Raw genomic sequence first — 14,405 nt, 5'->3', positions numbered from 1 at the left:
GTGTGTGTGTGTGTGTGTGTGTGTGTGTGTGTGTAAAAGAGCCAAACAGGTCACAGGAGAGTCATGTGTGTAAATGAATGAATGTGTTGACAAGTTTATATGTCTGCATAAAATGAACTGTACTTTTGTGAAGTTGGTATTTAAGATGAATGAAGTTAATGCACTCAGAATAATGTAAATCCAAAAGCATTTTAACTCTCTCCGTAAACTTCCTGTAATCTGTGTGATTTGATATAGGCCTAATGTAATGCAGTATATATGGCTGACTATCAGACTTCAGCACTTCAATGTTTGTAGCACAGAGTAGCTAAGACAGAGAAAGTCGCCACACAGTTGCCAGGTCTTTTTGAGTATATATTCATTTTAAGTAGATATTGATTTCGAGGAGATAGTTTACAAAACTTGCTGCATACTCTAACTGTAATATGTATTGATATAAAATGATAGCAATCACACAGTACTCTGAGTTTCAAGAAAAGCGCCATAAAAATGCAATTCATTCTCATCATTAGAAAGCTATTGTAAAGCAAGGGACTCTTTTCATATGCAATATATAGATCAAATATTTGGCATATAGCGACGTCATCAAGCCCTCCACTCACAGTGACAGTCTCTTACGTACACAGTATAGCGTGGAGAGACAGAACGGAGTGGGAGGAGAATATGGCTCAAAATCGAGGGGAGGGGATCTAAAGTCGTCAGCAAACAGACATTTATGCTTTCTCCCCAATTTCCTCTCTCTCTCTCCCTCTCTCTCTGCCCCCCCCCCCCTCCCCTCCTCACACTCTGTCTGTCTGTGTGGCTCTGTCACCTCTCTCTCCTCCTATACAGAGAAGTCAGCCGGTGCATCAGCCTCCAGCTCTTCGGGCATCCAGCTCTTACTACTTTTCCCCCCCAAGCCTCAGTCTCTACCTTTTGCCCACTACTGCTGCCTCCTCTTTTCTCTCCCCTTCCATCATCCCCCTTTTTTTCCCTCTTCTTCTTCCCATCTTGTTTCTTCTCCGTCAGCCTCTCCTCAACCCTCCTGCCACCATGGTGAACAGATAACTGCCCGGCCGCCTCTGAGACCATGGGTGTCTGCTTCTGCAAAGGTCACAAAGGTCAGTGCCCGAGTCTAACCTGTATGTGTGTGTTTCTAAGTGTCTGTGTGTCTGTTTAAGAAAGTTACATCAGTTACTGTATGACTGAGGTCCATCCAATTCGGGACCTGCGTGTTGTCTATTGCAGCGCCGCTTGTTGGTGGGCAAGTGTCACTGTTGCCGTTTGAAATGTGATGTATGCGCTTGTATCTGTTTTCAGCCCTGTGAGGTTCATTGTGAAAAGCATCACAGTTTAAAGGTGCAGTCAGTGATTTGAGAGTATGCCTGTAGTCAAAATAACTTTAGGTGGAAATAGGTGAATGTTTCCTCGCGATCTGTGAGGATCCGATCTGTGTGCACGGTGAAAATTAATCCAGTGTTTATACACATCCTAGGCTCTGTAGACTGGCATGCAAACAAAGGGTATGTTAACAAACGGGGGCCCAACGTAGCTAGCAACATGGCCGCTTATAGAGCCTAGGCTGTGTATTAACACTGGATTTCTTTCTTAGCGCACACACAAGTGACCGTGAGGAGATATTAACTGATTTTGACGAAACCTTAATTTGACAACAAGCATTTTCCAGAATTGCTGATGTTTTTAATAAAAGCCCGCTCACCTTGACCAATGTGTAGCTGGAGACTTGGGTATGGCCCATGATTGTGGCCTGTGAGTTTGATGCAGCAGTGAAGGAGATATTTAATGTAATATTGATAAGCCCCACCCCTTTCTCTTATCTTGACCAATGTGCAGCTGTAGTTTCAGGTATGTGTGTAAACAAGTTGTTGTGTTTTTGGCGCCCCCTGGTAGGCAGCAGAGAGGGAGGGTAAATACAAACCTGGATGACATTACTGGTCGTGAGTTTTTTTTTTGCATGACGTGAATCCATCAAAAGCATATATAATTAACATTACACTGATGTTTGGCACAAATTCCACCGTGTGTGCAAAGCATCCATCCCAAAAAAAACCTCTTTTTAACCTACTCTTACACAGCTTATCTTGATCTAAATGTCAATCTGTAGACGTTGCTTTAGTGACTTTTGGAGCTTGGCAGGTTGATGAGAGAGGAGATTGGGAGGCTAAGTGGAGGACAACAATGGCTTCAGGATATGACAGCTTCATACGCAGCTCATCTCCAACTTGTCGTGACTTGATAAATGTGACCGGGGTTGTCATTTTCTCCCTCAGCATTTGCTCTCCGTCGCGGCTTTTAGGTGGATTATAAAAAGGTAGTGTTGTGGTAACCATGTCTGGACTGGCTGCAGGGCCTCCTTGCTCATTTTGACTGTCAAAACAAAAAGATCTAATGAAATGAAAAAGTCCCTTTGAGTTGTACTGGCTTTCTGTGTTACCTCGCAATAACAATCTTCTTGTCATCTCTACTGTGCATCACATTCTCACGTTGTTTCCAGTCTTCATGTGTGATGCAGTCTGATAATACTTTGTGAGGCAAAGTCTGCTGTTTGTTAAGGAAGAGTCCCTCTTAAACAAGGTGGAGGGTATTGAGCGCTGTGCTGGGAAGAAAGATGGAAGGCAGCTGTGACGCTCCAGTCAAACCGATAAGAGAACAGTTGGAGCTCTCTGTGCGTGTGTGTGTGTGTGTGTGTGTGTGTGTGTGTGTGTGTGTGTGTGTGTGTGTGTGTGTGTGTGTGTGTGTGTGTGTGTGTGTGTGTGTGTGTGTGTGTGTGTGTGTGTGTGTGTGTGTGTGTGTGTGTGTGTGTGTGTGTGTGTGTGTGTGTGTGTGTTTGTGTGTGTGTGTGTGTGTGTGTGTGTGTGTGTGTGTGTGTGTGTGTGTGTGTGAGAAAGACAGAGTGAGTCAGAGTGGGATTTAACCCCACAAGGAGAGCAGATTGATTCAGGAATCATGGGTGTATTGACCTGCTATTAGCATCTGATAAGTCCTGAGACCCGAAACAGTCGTGCGCACAAGTGTGTGTGTGTGTGTGTGTGTGCGTCTGTGTGTGTGTGTGTGTGTGTGTGTGTGTGTGTGTGTATGTGTGCTGGCGACCCTGTCTTAGGTAAATGGAAGAGTATTTCTTGCCTCCTGTTGCTGTAGTGTTTCCATAGCGACAGACAATTGACGATACCTCCCATGGGGAACCCCGATCGTGTGTTTGTGTGTTCCTGCCTGTTTGTGTATAATGTGTGTGTGTGTGTGTGTTTGTGTGTGTGTGTGTGTGTGTCCACTGACCTTTTTAATAATGCTAATTCTCCATCGCTCTGAACTGCCTTCATTTCCTTTTGTCGTTCAAAATGAACCTCATCACCATTAATTAGAAAGCGATTACGTAGAGAGGCACGAGGATTCAGCACTCTCGCTCACCCCGTCTCTCATCCATGTTCTATGAGCCTAGCTTGACCCTTGGCCATTGGAGGCAACTGGACAACTGTGTGTGTGTGTGTGTGTGTGTGTGTGTGTGTGTGTGTGTGTGTGTGTGATTCCCCACAGAGCTCCACCAGCCTATGACAGTACTGCAGGACCAGACTGAGGAGGGCCAGCCATCCTCTGTCAAGGTAAAAGCACTCATCTGTACCTTGCATCTACCTCCCATATGTTTTCATGGGAATTCTCTTCTGGCAAAAAAAGAATAGTCCCCTTAGAAACTTTGAATTGCACTTAGCCAGAGTACTAATAGTTTAAAGGTATAGACATCAATTCTGGGGGACATGTCTTTTTAATTATTTTTTATTTGTCAAAATCAGAGAATATCCCAATATTAATCTGCTACCTGTACCTCTTAATACACAGTTTAGGCTCTGTAGGCACGTTGCTCGCTATGGTGTGAATCGCTGACCCAAACTTAAAGTGTTAACATTTACTGTGAGCTCCACACACAAACAAAACTGTAAAGGGAAAGGGGAAGAAATCACAGAGACACATACATGTATATCTCAAATTATGAAAAACAACCAAAAATAAAACATCAACCTCAAACACTCACCCCCCTTCTTTGGATTGAATGAGAAAAAATAATCAGAATTTCTTGTAGAAGGTTTTACTAGTCCCCCATTTTGGTTTCCCTTCAAAATGATCTTGTATGCATATGCTCTGAACACAAACAGCACTGCTTGGATTTAGCTTGTCACTTATCTAATTATCTGCCTGTGATGTGTGTTGCACAGTGAGAGAGATAAGTTTAGCTGTAGGCAGTGAAGATCAGCTCCATAACGTTCTACATCACACCCTACACCAGGGGTCTCCAACCTTTTTTCAACTGAGAGCTACTTTGAGAAAATGTAAGTGGCCAAGAGCTACTTATATCAAATCTCTTATATTTATTTACATAGAACACATCAAATGAATTAAGCTTCTGTTTGTACACGTGTGAAATTGCAATACCCAATGCTTATCATAAATAATTTCCCATCAAAGGTCCAAGAACACATTACTTTACAGTTTTTGTGGGCCACATATCAGTGAAAATTGACATCAATGTCTATATTACACTTCTTATTGTGACGCAACAGTGTTTCCCCCAGGAAATGTCTTAGTCAAGGCGGTCAGCACCCAGGTGTGGAGGAGGCGCGGCGCAACGCGGCGCGCCAAAAATTTTGGGGGTATTTTGCTCAAAGATGCCAATACGCACTACAGAAATAAACAACTGCTTATTTGAATAAAACAGACAACTGACCTTACAGTTGTACATTTTTAAAGTTCCTTTTTGGATAGGGGGCTGTTTTGAGATTATTGTGGACAATTAGGCCTACTGTGATAACCTATAATTCATTAATGGTTATTATTAGCCTACTTGCTTGATTTCTTTTTAAATACAGAGGTTATTGGTCGTTTTGGAACATGTATTTCCCAATTTAAAACGTAAAAATAAAGCAGCATTGAAAATTCAGAAAATAAATCTTGTATGGCTACACTAGCAGGCTGTTACAAATAACTCAATAGTTGAAATAATAAATACAATGTCTTTTCCCCTTAAAATGATTAAATACATTTATGCAAAGGTCAAAGACAGTGCATGCCGTAGTCATGCATGGCCGCATGCAGAGCCGCAGAGCAGCACACACACCAGCTGATAGAGAAACGCTTTGAGACACATGTGAACATTTATTTACCGCAAATCGCAAAGTTTTGACCATGGGAAGAGGTGCATTTACCTTCATCAGATTTTTAACTTGTAAAAAAAAAAAAAAAAAAAAAAATTTTTTTTTTTTTTTTTTACAAGTCGGTCAACCTATCAGGCGAGCTACTGAAAACCCGCCCGCGAGCTACCGGTAGCTCGCGATCGACCTGTTGGAGACCCCTGCCCTACACAGTACACACACACACACACACACACACACACACACACACACACACACACACACACAAAGTCAAATAGTGTCTGCTTTTTACCAAGATGAAGCTCTCAGTTGATGTCTAAATAACTGAAGCTAGATGGACAGCTATTATCAGAAAAAAAACGTGGATATATTGCTGCTACTTATACAGTTATAGTAGTACTTATTACTTCCACTGCTGGGTGACTTGCATTAACTCTCAACATGTTTATTTTACAACAGCCTACTTTTTTAAAGCATCAAAAATCCAATACAGGTGTAATACGCCGGACAATCTTCTTAGATTGATTATTTACTGAAAGTGATTATTAACAGAAACGAATGAAACAAATAGAATGATATGAAACAACAATTGTAAAGCATGTATTGAAGAATAACTGTCTCAAATGGAAGGACCAAAGACTTTTAAAGGTCACATTGGTTTTTGCAGTGACCACACATCGGCTTTCTGGCAATGCATTGATGTGAAAAACTCAAACTGCTATTATTTGCTGTAGAGAAAGCCTGCTTCCCCCACTTTGCTCATATCACATTCGAGTGAGTTCTATGCAGGATTTCATTTCTTGTATGGTCTCGGACTGGTTTTTCCCATCCCTTTGAATTGGAGAAATCTTACATGAAGAGTGCTTTCTCTAGCCACATTGATTGCAGCTACTTGGGTGTGAATACCACCATATGGTTTTGAGCCCTCCTATGGTCTCAGCTCCTGCAGTCTTGAGTGTGTGTGAATGCCCCAGGATTTCCATAAATGCCGGCTGTTATTATCATTATCCACACACTTTTCCTGGCAAGAAAAAATAAGTGTAAAACTAAAACGTGTTTGAGTCATCACACATAGCACACGGGACTCCTTGCTAGTTTTGTGTGGTCCAAAATGTCTTTAAAATTTCAAATATCTCTCACATTCTCAAAAAAACCCATAGGACATCTCATAAATGTTGACAAGCTCTTTACTTAGTTCCCTATGGAAGTACACTGCTCTTCACATGATAAAGGCTGGATATTCCCCTATATGTCTTGTGCGTCACATTGTGCAGGATGGCCAGAATACTTCAAACGGCAGTGTGGCGGAAAAGAGCAACGGCTATGACATCGGCGAGCTGGCCACTTCTTCTTTGATAGGTGAGACACACGAACGCACGCACGCACACACACACACGCACACACACACGCACGCACGCACACACACACACACAGAGGCACACATACACACACACACACACACACAGGCAGACAGACACACACACACACACACACACACACACACACATGCACTTTTGCAGGCGGGCTAGTTGTCCATCGATTTCTATGATGACATCCACTTTTAACCTTATAGCAGATTTTGAGATAAAAAAAAACATACTTACTTGTTCCCTATATCCTACTATTGCTATCACGCACGCACGCACGCACACACACACACACACACACACACACACACACACACACACACACACACACACACACACACACACACACACACACACACACACACACACACACACAAATTACAAAGAAATAGTTTTTTCAGTTCATGTTGTGTTTCATTATGAATTAAAAACATGAGACAGCCAGCTTGGAAATTAGATCCGTAACCATGGGAGGTTAGTAATGTCATTTTCCGCCCCATCCTTCATGCTCTTCCTCTCTCACTCTCACATTCTGTAACGTCAATAAAACCCGGACAGACATGAGTAAACAAATCAGGTACAAGTGCGCACTCTTTACCACATTTTCCTATCCATGTTGGTGCCACGAATCATTGTTTTTCTGCCTTTTCCCCGTCCTGTGTCTGTCTGCCTCGTCTCCACTACATTATTTTCTCTGCGGGAGGTCACAGTTTTTTTTTCCGATTGCTTTGTGCATTGGTCACAACTGAAGTCTCATGTTGAAAAACTCTCCACCAATTCTACGTGGTCCAATCTGTGGTACATTTTTCATTCATTTCACACATAATGCATTTACTGACATTACTAATCAAAATTCTAAGAGCTGTTTTCCTGTTCGTACGTGACTGTAAAAACAATATGTATTCAAGGCAAATTTATCAACTGCTAAGACATTGGTTTTTTTTAAAGCTCTCACTGTAAAATCATGTTCAAAACAAAATGAAGAATTTCTTCATTCACCTTATGTGTGAAGAATGATATGTAAAATGAAATACACAGCGACAGTAATTGCAATTTCAGCTAAAAGCACAGAACGTGTGCCAATGACAAGGACATCTCCTGTTTTTGTAGTTGTCTGGGTTAGAGCAAAAATGTCAGTGAGTGTGTTTTGCCTGGATGAATGTTTTGCCAACAAAATATCCTTTTTTGCCTGATGGTATAATTCTGAATATGTTAGACAAATAGAGACACTTGGGCAGATGGCTGAGAGGCTGACACCTGCTTTGGGGAGTGACGGAAGTGGCCAAGTTATAAAAAAAAAAAATGTGTTGAAGCATTTAATCAGACTTGATCACTTTTCGTGTCTTCGCGTTAATTGGCAAAAGCAATTTATGTTGACTTTGTCGGCTAGTCACAAAGTGCAAGCGACAAGCTGACAGCTCAAATCAGATCTGTGGGCCCAAACTAATATTACAGTTCAAATATATTCAGGAGAATATCAAGGAGACATTATTACTGCTTTTATTTTTTCTTATGATGCTGTTTGATAGATATATCAGATGAATGTGATATTATTCTTAGTAAATGGCTAATGCCCTGTTTGTGGCAGCTAAACTGAAATGCTAAGATAAATCAACAGAGTTAACAACATACACGCTAATAGACTTTAACATGAAAAACTATATTTAACAATACTTTGTTGAAAATGGCTCACTGTCTCCAAGCTTTTGATGCACTCAAAACGGTGACATATGCCGGCGAAACCCTTTGCAAGGCATTTGTAAAAAGATGGTTTAACTCTGAGACATTCAAGTGATCTAGCTGCTATCATTATCATTTTGTTCATTAAGATTCCGAATATTATAATAACTGATCACTATCAAACAAAGTGTGAAGCTCTGTTTTCAAATATCTCTGGTATGAGTGTGAAAGGCCTTATTTGGAGTGGCTACCTGATATTTGGTGTGGCGATATGCAAGCCTTTGAAGCATCCTGTCTGGATATTTCCTTTATGAAAAGATGTCACTGTGCTTTGAGCATAACATCGCCACTGCTTTACATCAGCATGGTTGGCACGCCGCCGTTAGCATTTAGCTTAAAAAACTACATCAAGTACAGCCTTAAAGAACTGCATTGTGTCTTAGTCTTGTATTGTCTAATCATGGTCATTTAATGGATACATCAGAGGTATTGACACAAGAACCATTGAAGGACAAACTGTATAACTTCAGGCAAAAATCATTTTGGAATTATTGATTGTTATTATAACCTCATTTTTAATTTTTCACCACTGCAGATTTAATTAGCCTATTTTCTTTCTCCCAATCACAAGCTGCTTGAAATCAACAGCAGTCGGCCACCAACTGGCAAATTGCAGTAGCAGTAATAATTCCCTGCTATTAGTGTGATTAAATACTGTTTTCTACAATGATTCTATAGTGAACAAAGCTCTGGACACAGCTCCTACAATGTCTGTTAATCTGCACGCTGTTCCTTCACAACACACAGCAGGGCGTCACCATTCACATAATGCAGGAGACTTATTCCTGACTGACTCTGGTTACTTTATTCATCTCAGAAACCCTGTGTTGACTGCAGCCGCAGCATGATAAATACATCTGAGAAAACCCAATCAATTCTCACAGCCACAGAAGGAGATTATGTGTGTGTCTGCTCTGCTCAGAAATATGGCCATGGCTGAACGCATCATCATGGTCATTGCCTGTGTTTGAAAAGCCCTACTAACGTCCTACTCATACTCATTTTGCCCGGATTAGTATTTACGTCCGGGACTTTTCCTTCTCAACCGCCCCACAATTCATTGCGTCTTTTCAAACGACATGGACGTTTTTTTTCTTTTAATTCTTTATTGCTTCTGTATACTTCAGTGTAAACGGTCCAACGAACCACGCATACACAATCGATCTTTAAGTAGACAGTATGTAGTATATACATATGTAGGAGCACGTTTGTAGGGCTTTTCCAACACAGTCGCTGCCTGTCAAATCTCATTTTTGCACTTCCTTGTATCTCTTTTAATTCAACGTGTGTTAATGAATAATCAGATAGTCGCCTACAGTGGACACAGGAGATACATAGTTACATTAAATCAATTCTATTCTTACACATTTTAAAAAACTTTTGGTAATCACAACTGAGTGTCTCTGTGTCCAACCCAGTCTCAGTGAAATGTGTAACAGCTGATGTGTAACAATGATTATCTGTTTCTGGATGTGTGAATAGCAAGCTTGTCAACTTTATAACCCGATAATGTACTATTGTTGTCTTAACAATATTTTTTCGCTACCATTTATTATGATTATTTATGCTACCACCATCTAACTCAAATCAGACATTTTGAGATACAAGTCATATAGTTTTTCTCATAAAGAGCAAAAAAAGGAATCCACATCATTTCTATTAAGCTATAAGACATCATACATAGTTCATAAATGGAGCTTTTAATGCGACATGAGTGCAGTTTGAAACACTGCAATGCGGACAGTAAACACCTGAACAACCAATTAGCAAAAATGGTAAATGGTAAATGGACTTGACTTATATAGCGCTTTTCTAGCCGATTTTCTCAGCCCCAAAGCGCTTTACATATCTTACCACATTCACCCATTCATACACCGATGGCAGTAGCTGCCATGCAAGGCGCTCTCTGAACCATTGGGAGCAATTTGGGGTTCAGTGTCTTGCCCAGGGACACTTCGACATGTGGCGGGTAGGCGGGGAATCGAACCTCCGACCCTGCACTCCAGAGGCAATCTTCCTACCCACTTCGCCACTGTCGCCCAAAAGTGAGATTTTGCACACAACTTGTAAATAGATGTGATTATACATAGCTTCCTGCCTTTCTACAGTCAGCCAGAAGAACACCAGCCTTATAATAGTTGTCACAGTGTGAACGCAGGGGGAGACAGTGGCACACAACAACACAGAGAAGAGTCTGGAGGTGTTGAAAATAAAAATAACATGGCGATAAATAACTGGCATCTCAGTTTCAATGAGCAAATGTATCCCTTGATTTTTTCTCATGTTCAAGTTCTCACCTCAACCTTTCCTCCCCATCCTCTTTCTCTACCGTTCCTTTTTGGTCTGTTTAATTTACCTCAACTCTTTACTTCCCTAGACCTTTTTTACCCTTTCCTTGTGCAATTCAAATTTATTTTTCCTTCTCTTTAGTTTTGCCTGGCATCTGCGATTCTATTTTTTAGGGTGGATTTTCTATCATACAATAGTGTAGAAGTGATGTCAGTAATAAACTGTAATACAAATTTACAATTTCCCTTCAAACCATCGTGGATGCCCTGATTTCCAATCTACTCCAATTTTGTTTTTTCTATCTTGGTCTAAACATCATAGAGCAGCGGCGGAAAAATGCCTTTTTCATGGTTGAAGTTATATGCAAATCAGGAGCACATGCTAAACCTTCAAAGCTTAACATTTGGAATTTAGTATAACCATCTCATGATTCTCCTCCCTTCACATGTTACCATATCCATTTCTTTGTCCCTTATATGGTGGCATTTATTGCCCTTCTCTTACTTTTCTTCCCCTTTACTCTACACCATTTTATTTAGCCTACCACTTAATCTTTTCCTTCAAATAATCTCCCTTGTTCCCATATGCTACTACACATAATGTAAATCCCCCATCGGCCCAAGCCTGGTTTACATTTGATCTAATCCACTGTATCAAGATTTTCCCCCTTTCCCTCTATTTAGGTCTGGTGGCCACGATAAAGGAGCACATCACCAAGCCGACAGCCATGGCCCAGGGGCGCGTGGCTCACCTGATAGAGTGGAAGGGTTGGGGGGGTGGAGGAGCAGGAGGGGGGGAGGCCAGGGGAGGGGGGGGCATGGGGGACGAGCTGCACCAGGACCAACAGTTCTACTCTCAGATGACGGACGAGATCAAGGAGGCTCGCTTTGCCGCAGGTGAGAAAGACGTGGCTGGAACTGAATGAAAGAAAACACAAGACGTGGTCGGAGGAGACGCCATGGCCTTATTTTGTTCCGTTTGCAAAGCGAGTGTCCTTAAAAAAAAAATCAATAGCTCCCTTATGAAATCCCATGACAGTGACTCAATTCTAGAACGCTTATTCAATTTACCTTTTGTTTGTGACGGTGACTAGTATACGTACCGCAATTGGGTGGTGGCCTAAGTCATTTCATTTGACTTTTTCCTTTATTTAACCTCGAAAGATCAATTGAGGGGTGACCCTCATAGTGAAAATGTTATTCTTACTCAGTAGTAGTGAAGTAGTAGATCAACCCTACATTCTGAAGTATTGCCTATGTAAAGAGGAAAATTATAAAGAAGGAAATTGGTGAAAAATGTAGCTCGACACAAAATAAACTTATAATGTATAATTCCAGGCAACAAGGCAACAACAAATGAGGACAGAGTTATGATCTGTGTCCAACCAATCCCTGAATTTGGTTGCCGCACTCACTCAATCAGCCAGTCACTCAGTCACTCAATCAGTCACTCAATCAGTGACATTTTGCAAGAGTCAATGAAGTCATTTCCCCCCCCCCCCCCTTTTCTTTAAAGGAGTAGCACAGCAGTTTGCCCTGGCGGATGCAGCCATGAACATGTGGTCCATGGAGGAAAGCATAGAGCAGCCCTCCACAAGCCTACAAGGTTGGTCCAGAAGAATCATGTATGTTCCTTGCAGCTTTTAGTCCAAATGTTCCTCAAAGGGACACACTGCAAACCTAGGAGTTCAATAGTGTCTCAATTAGGGCTGTCAAATTAACGCGTTAATTTCGATTAATTAATCACAGAAAAATTAATGCGATTAAAAAAATTTACGCAGATTAATCGCACTTATAATGCCCTTTGACCCGGTGCAAAAGTGGTGCGCAGCTGCACCTGTAGCTTGCTTACACAGCCCGCACGGGTAAAAGGGAGAAAAGTAAAGAGAGAAGCAGGGGAAAGGGCGGGGCCGAGGGCTCTATGGACGGTTTATGGGATGCTTCGGGCAAATAAGCATGAAGGTAGGAAGACATCTTACTTTATTCTCCGCAGTGTCTGTGCATTATTGATTTAGTGGGTGCAACAATGTATAGGTTCAAAACAGTATCTCTCAATCTTCCTCAGTGTGTCTCAATTTTGTTTGCTAGCTGTCTCGTCTCCCGCGTAAACGGACACACGCCCCGTGTGTGTGTGTGTCAATATTTTTGCTATGAGTACGACGATGGTGAATGAATCGGCATAGGCATCTGTGGCAGTGCAGCGCTGTCTGTTGTGGAGAAAGAAGTTACGAGAGACGGAGAGAGAGTGAGAGAAACAAACTGTAGCAGGCTATACAGCCGTTTATAAACAGGTATAAAAGTGTCATAAAAGTATGCGATTAATTTAGATGAATTAATCACAGAGCCTGTAATTAATTAGATTGACAGCCCTAGTCTCAATACAAGTGAAGGGAAAGATGAATACATCAATGTCTGAAGGTGTTCCTGCTGTGATAGTCTCTGTCTTGGTCTGGCTGATTACAATCTCAAAGTCCTTATTGTACCTTGAAGCCTTACCCTTAATGTTGAGGATTTTAGACAAATGAGAAATGACAGAGATAACAGATGAATTATGTTTGACATGTCAAGTCAAATACATGGATTTCATGATATGATTTACAAAATGTTCAATGAAATGATATTTAACTCGTCAAAGACACAGTCTCATGGCACCCCAATTTGGTTGCACTTTTTGTGCAATGACAATAAAGAGATTCTGATTCTAATCAGTCATTCTTCCGTGTAGCAGCTCGGTGAAAATAAAGGCACAATTTTTTTTAATCCAATTCAAGCACTGTAGTATTGTTGTAACAAGCCGTAGGTGAGAGCCGCAGCTTCTTAGATCTCTACAGCCTGAGAAGACGCAAATCTCCCCATTCATTCACTGTTTTTTTTTTCATGAAACAACCACTTTTATTGATACTGTTATTCTCCCTCCCTCAGCCGCACAAACCCACTTCCTTTCTCAGTTCCTGCTGGACGGTGGGAGTCTTAGCGTTCCCCAGCACCTGTACAGCATCCACGCCACCCAGGCTTATGATCACGGCATGGGGGCAGCCTACCTGGTCTCTCAACCAACCCTCCATTCAGTTCCCATGACCTCCAGAGATCCTCCAATCCCAGACCGAAGCACTGAGTCTGCCGCCGTCCGACACGTGGACAGCAGTTCGCTCTCGGAGGATGACGTTTTCTATAACTAGGCTTTATAACGGGGAAAAGCAATCCCGATGGCAATCTCTGAGTATGATGAGGCCTCGCTCACTGACAGGACTTGAGTCTCAGCCTACCAGCAGAAGAAAAAGGGCAGACATCTGTGAGATATCTCAAGAGACAATTCCCTGATGGCTGGTCTGAAAAGTTGTAAGCGATTGGTCTTAACGTACAACAAATCCAAATTGTATTTTCTCCCTGGTTGAGACATGTACTTTTGTGAATGTACATAGTTCTGTCTGTTAATTTTTTTTTAGTCACTGTACATTAATCACGTTCATATTCTATGTCAAACTTAACTGTGAAGAGTCAAAACAATACTGGTGTAAATATGGTGTTATGAATCGTCAATTTTATACACGTGTTGTATAAGGTTTACCAATTCTCTATTTTCTTGAACAAATGAATTTGGTTCAAGGGTGACAGCGTGAAGGCAACCTGAGTGGAGGAAGTACCATATTTAAACAGTGTCTTCTTTGAGGTTCCACATCTGAGTAGAAGGCCAAAGAAGTGTGTTGTGAAGACAGCTTGCACCCAGTCATCTGTCTGAGTCCCACCTATGATTCACTATTACTACCAGAGACAATACGAGTGTATGAAGAAAGATGGGGAGAAGGACACAGAAACAGTGTGTATTTGAGGTGTTTTTAAAGCTACAGTCCATAACTTTTTCATATAAATAA

The 14,405-nt window shown here is 41.5% G+C and overlaps 1 protein-coding gene across 1 annotated transcript; it reads left to right on the top strand.

Moving 5' to 3' along the window:
- Positions 1 to 1,069: 1,069 nt before the first annotated feature.
- fam131c (family with sequence similarity 131 member C) lies at positions 1,070 to 13,712 on the top strand (the record flags this gene model as incomplete). Its single annotated transcript, XM_080031954.1, has 6 exons — positions 1,070 to 1,100; positions 3,532 to 3,596; positions 6,413 to 6,497; positions 11,218 to 11,441; positions 12,061 to 12,139; positions 13,456 to 13,712. 6 exons carry the CDS (start codon positions 1,070 to 1,072, stop codon positions 13,710 to 13,712), a joined length of 741 nt encoding a protein of 246 aa, XP_079888080.1.
- Between the last annotated feature and the right edge of the window lie 693 nt (positions 13,713 to 14,405).

Source organism: Ammodytes marinus, assembly GCF_949987685.1.
Source record: "Ammodytes marinus genome assembly, chromosome: 7".
Lineage (NCBI taxonomy): Eukaryota > Metazoa > Chordata > Actinopteri > Uranoscopiformes > Ammodytidae > Ammodytes > Ammodytes marinus.
Note: the sequence above shows the minus strand (reverse complement) of the source record. Positions and strands in the feature narration are given on the sequence as shown.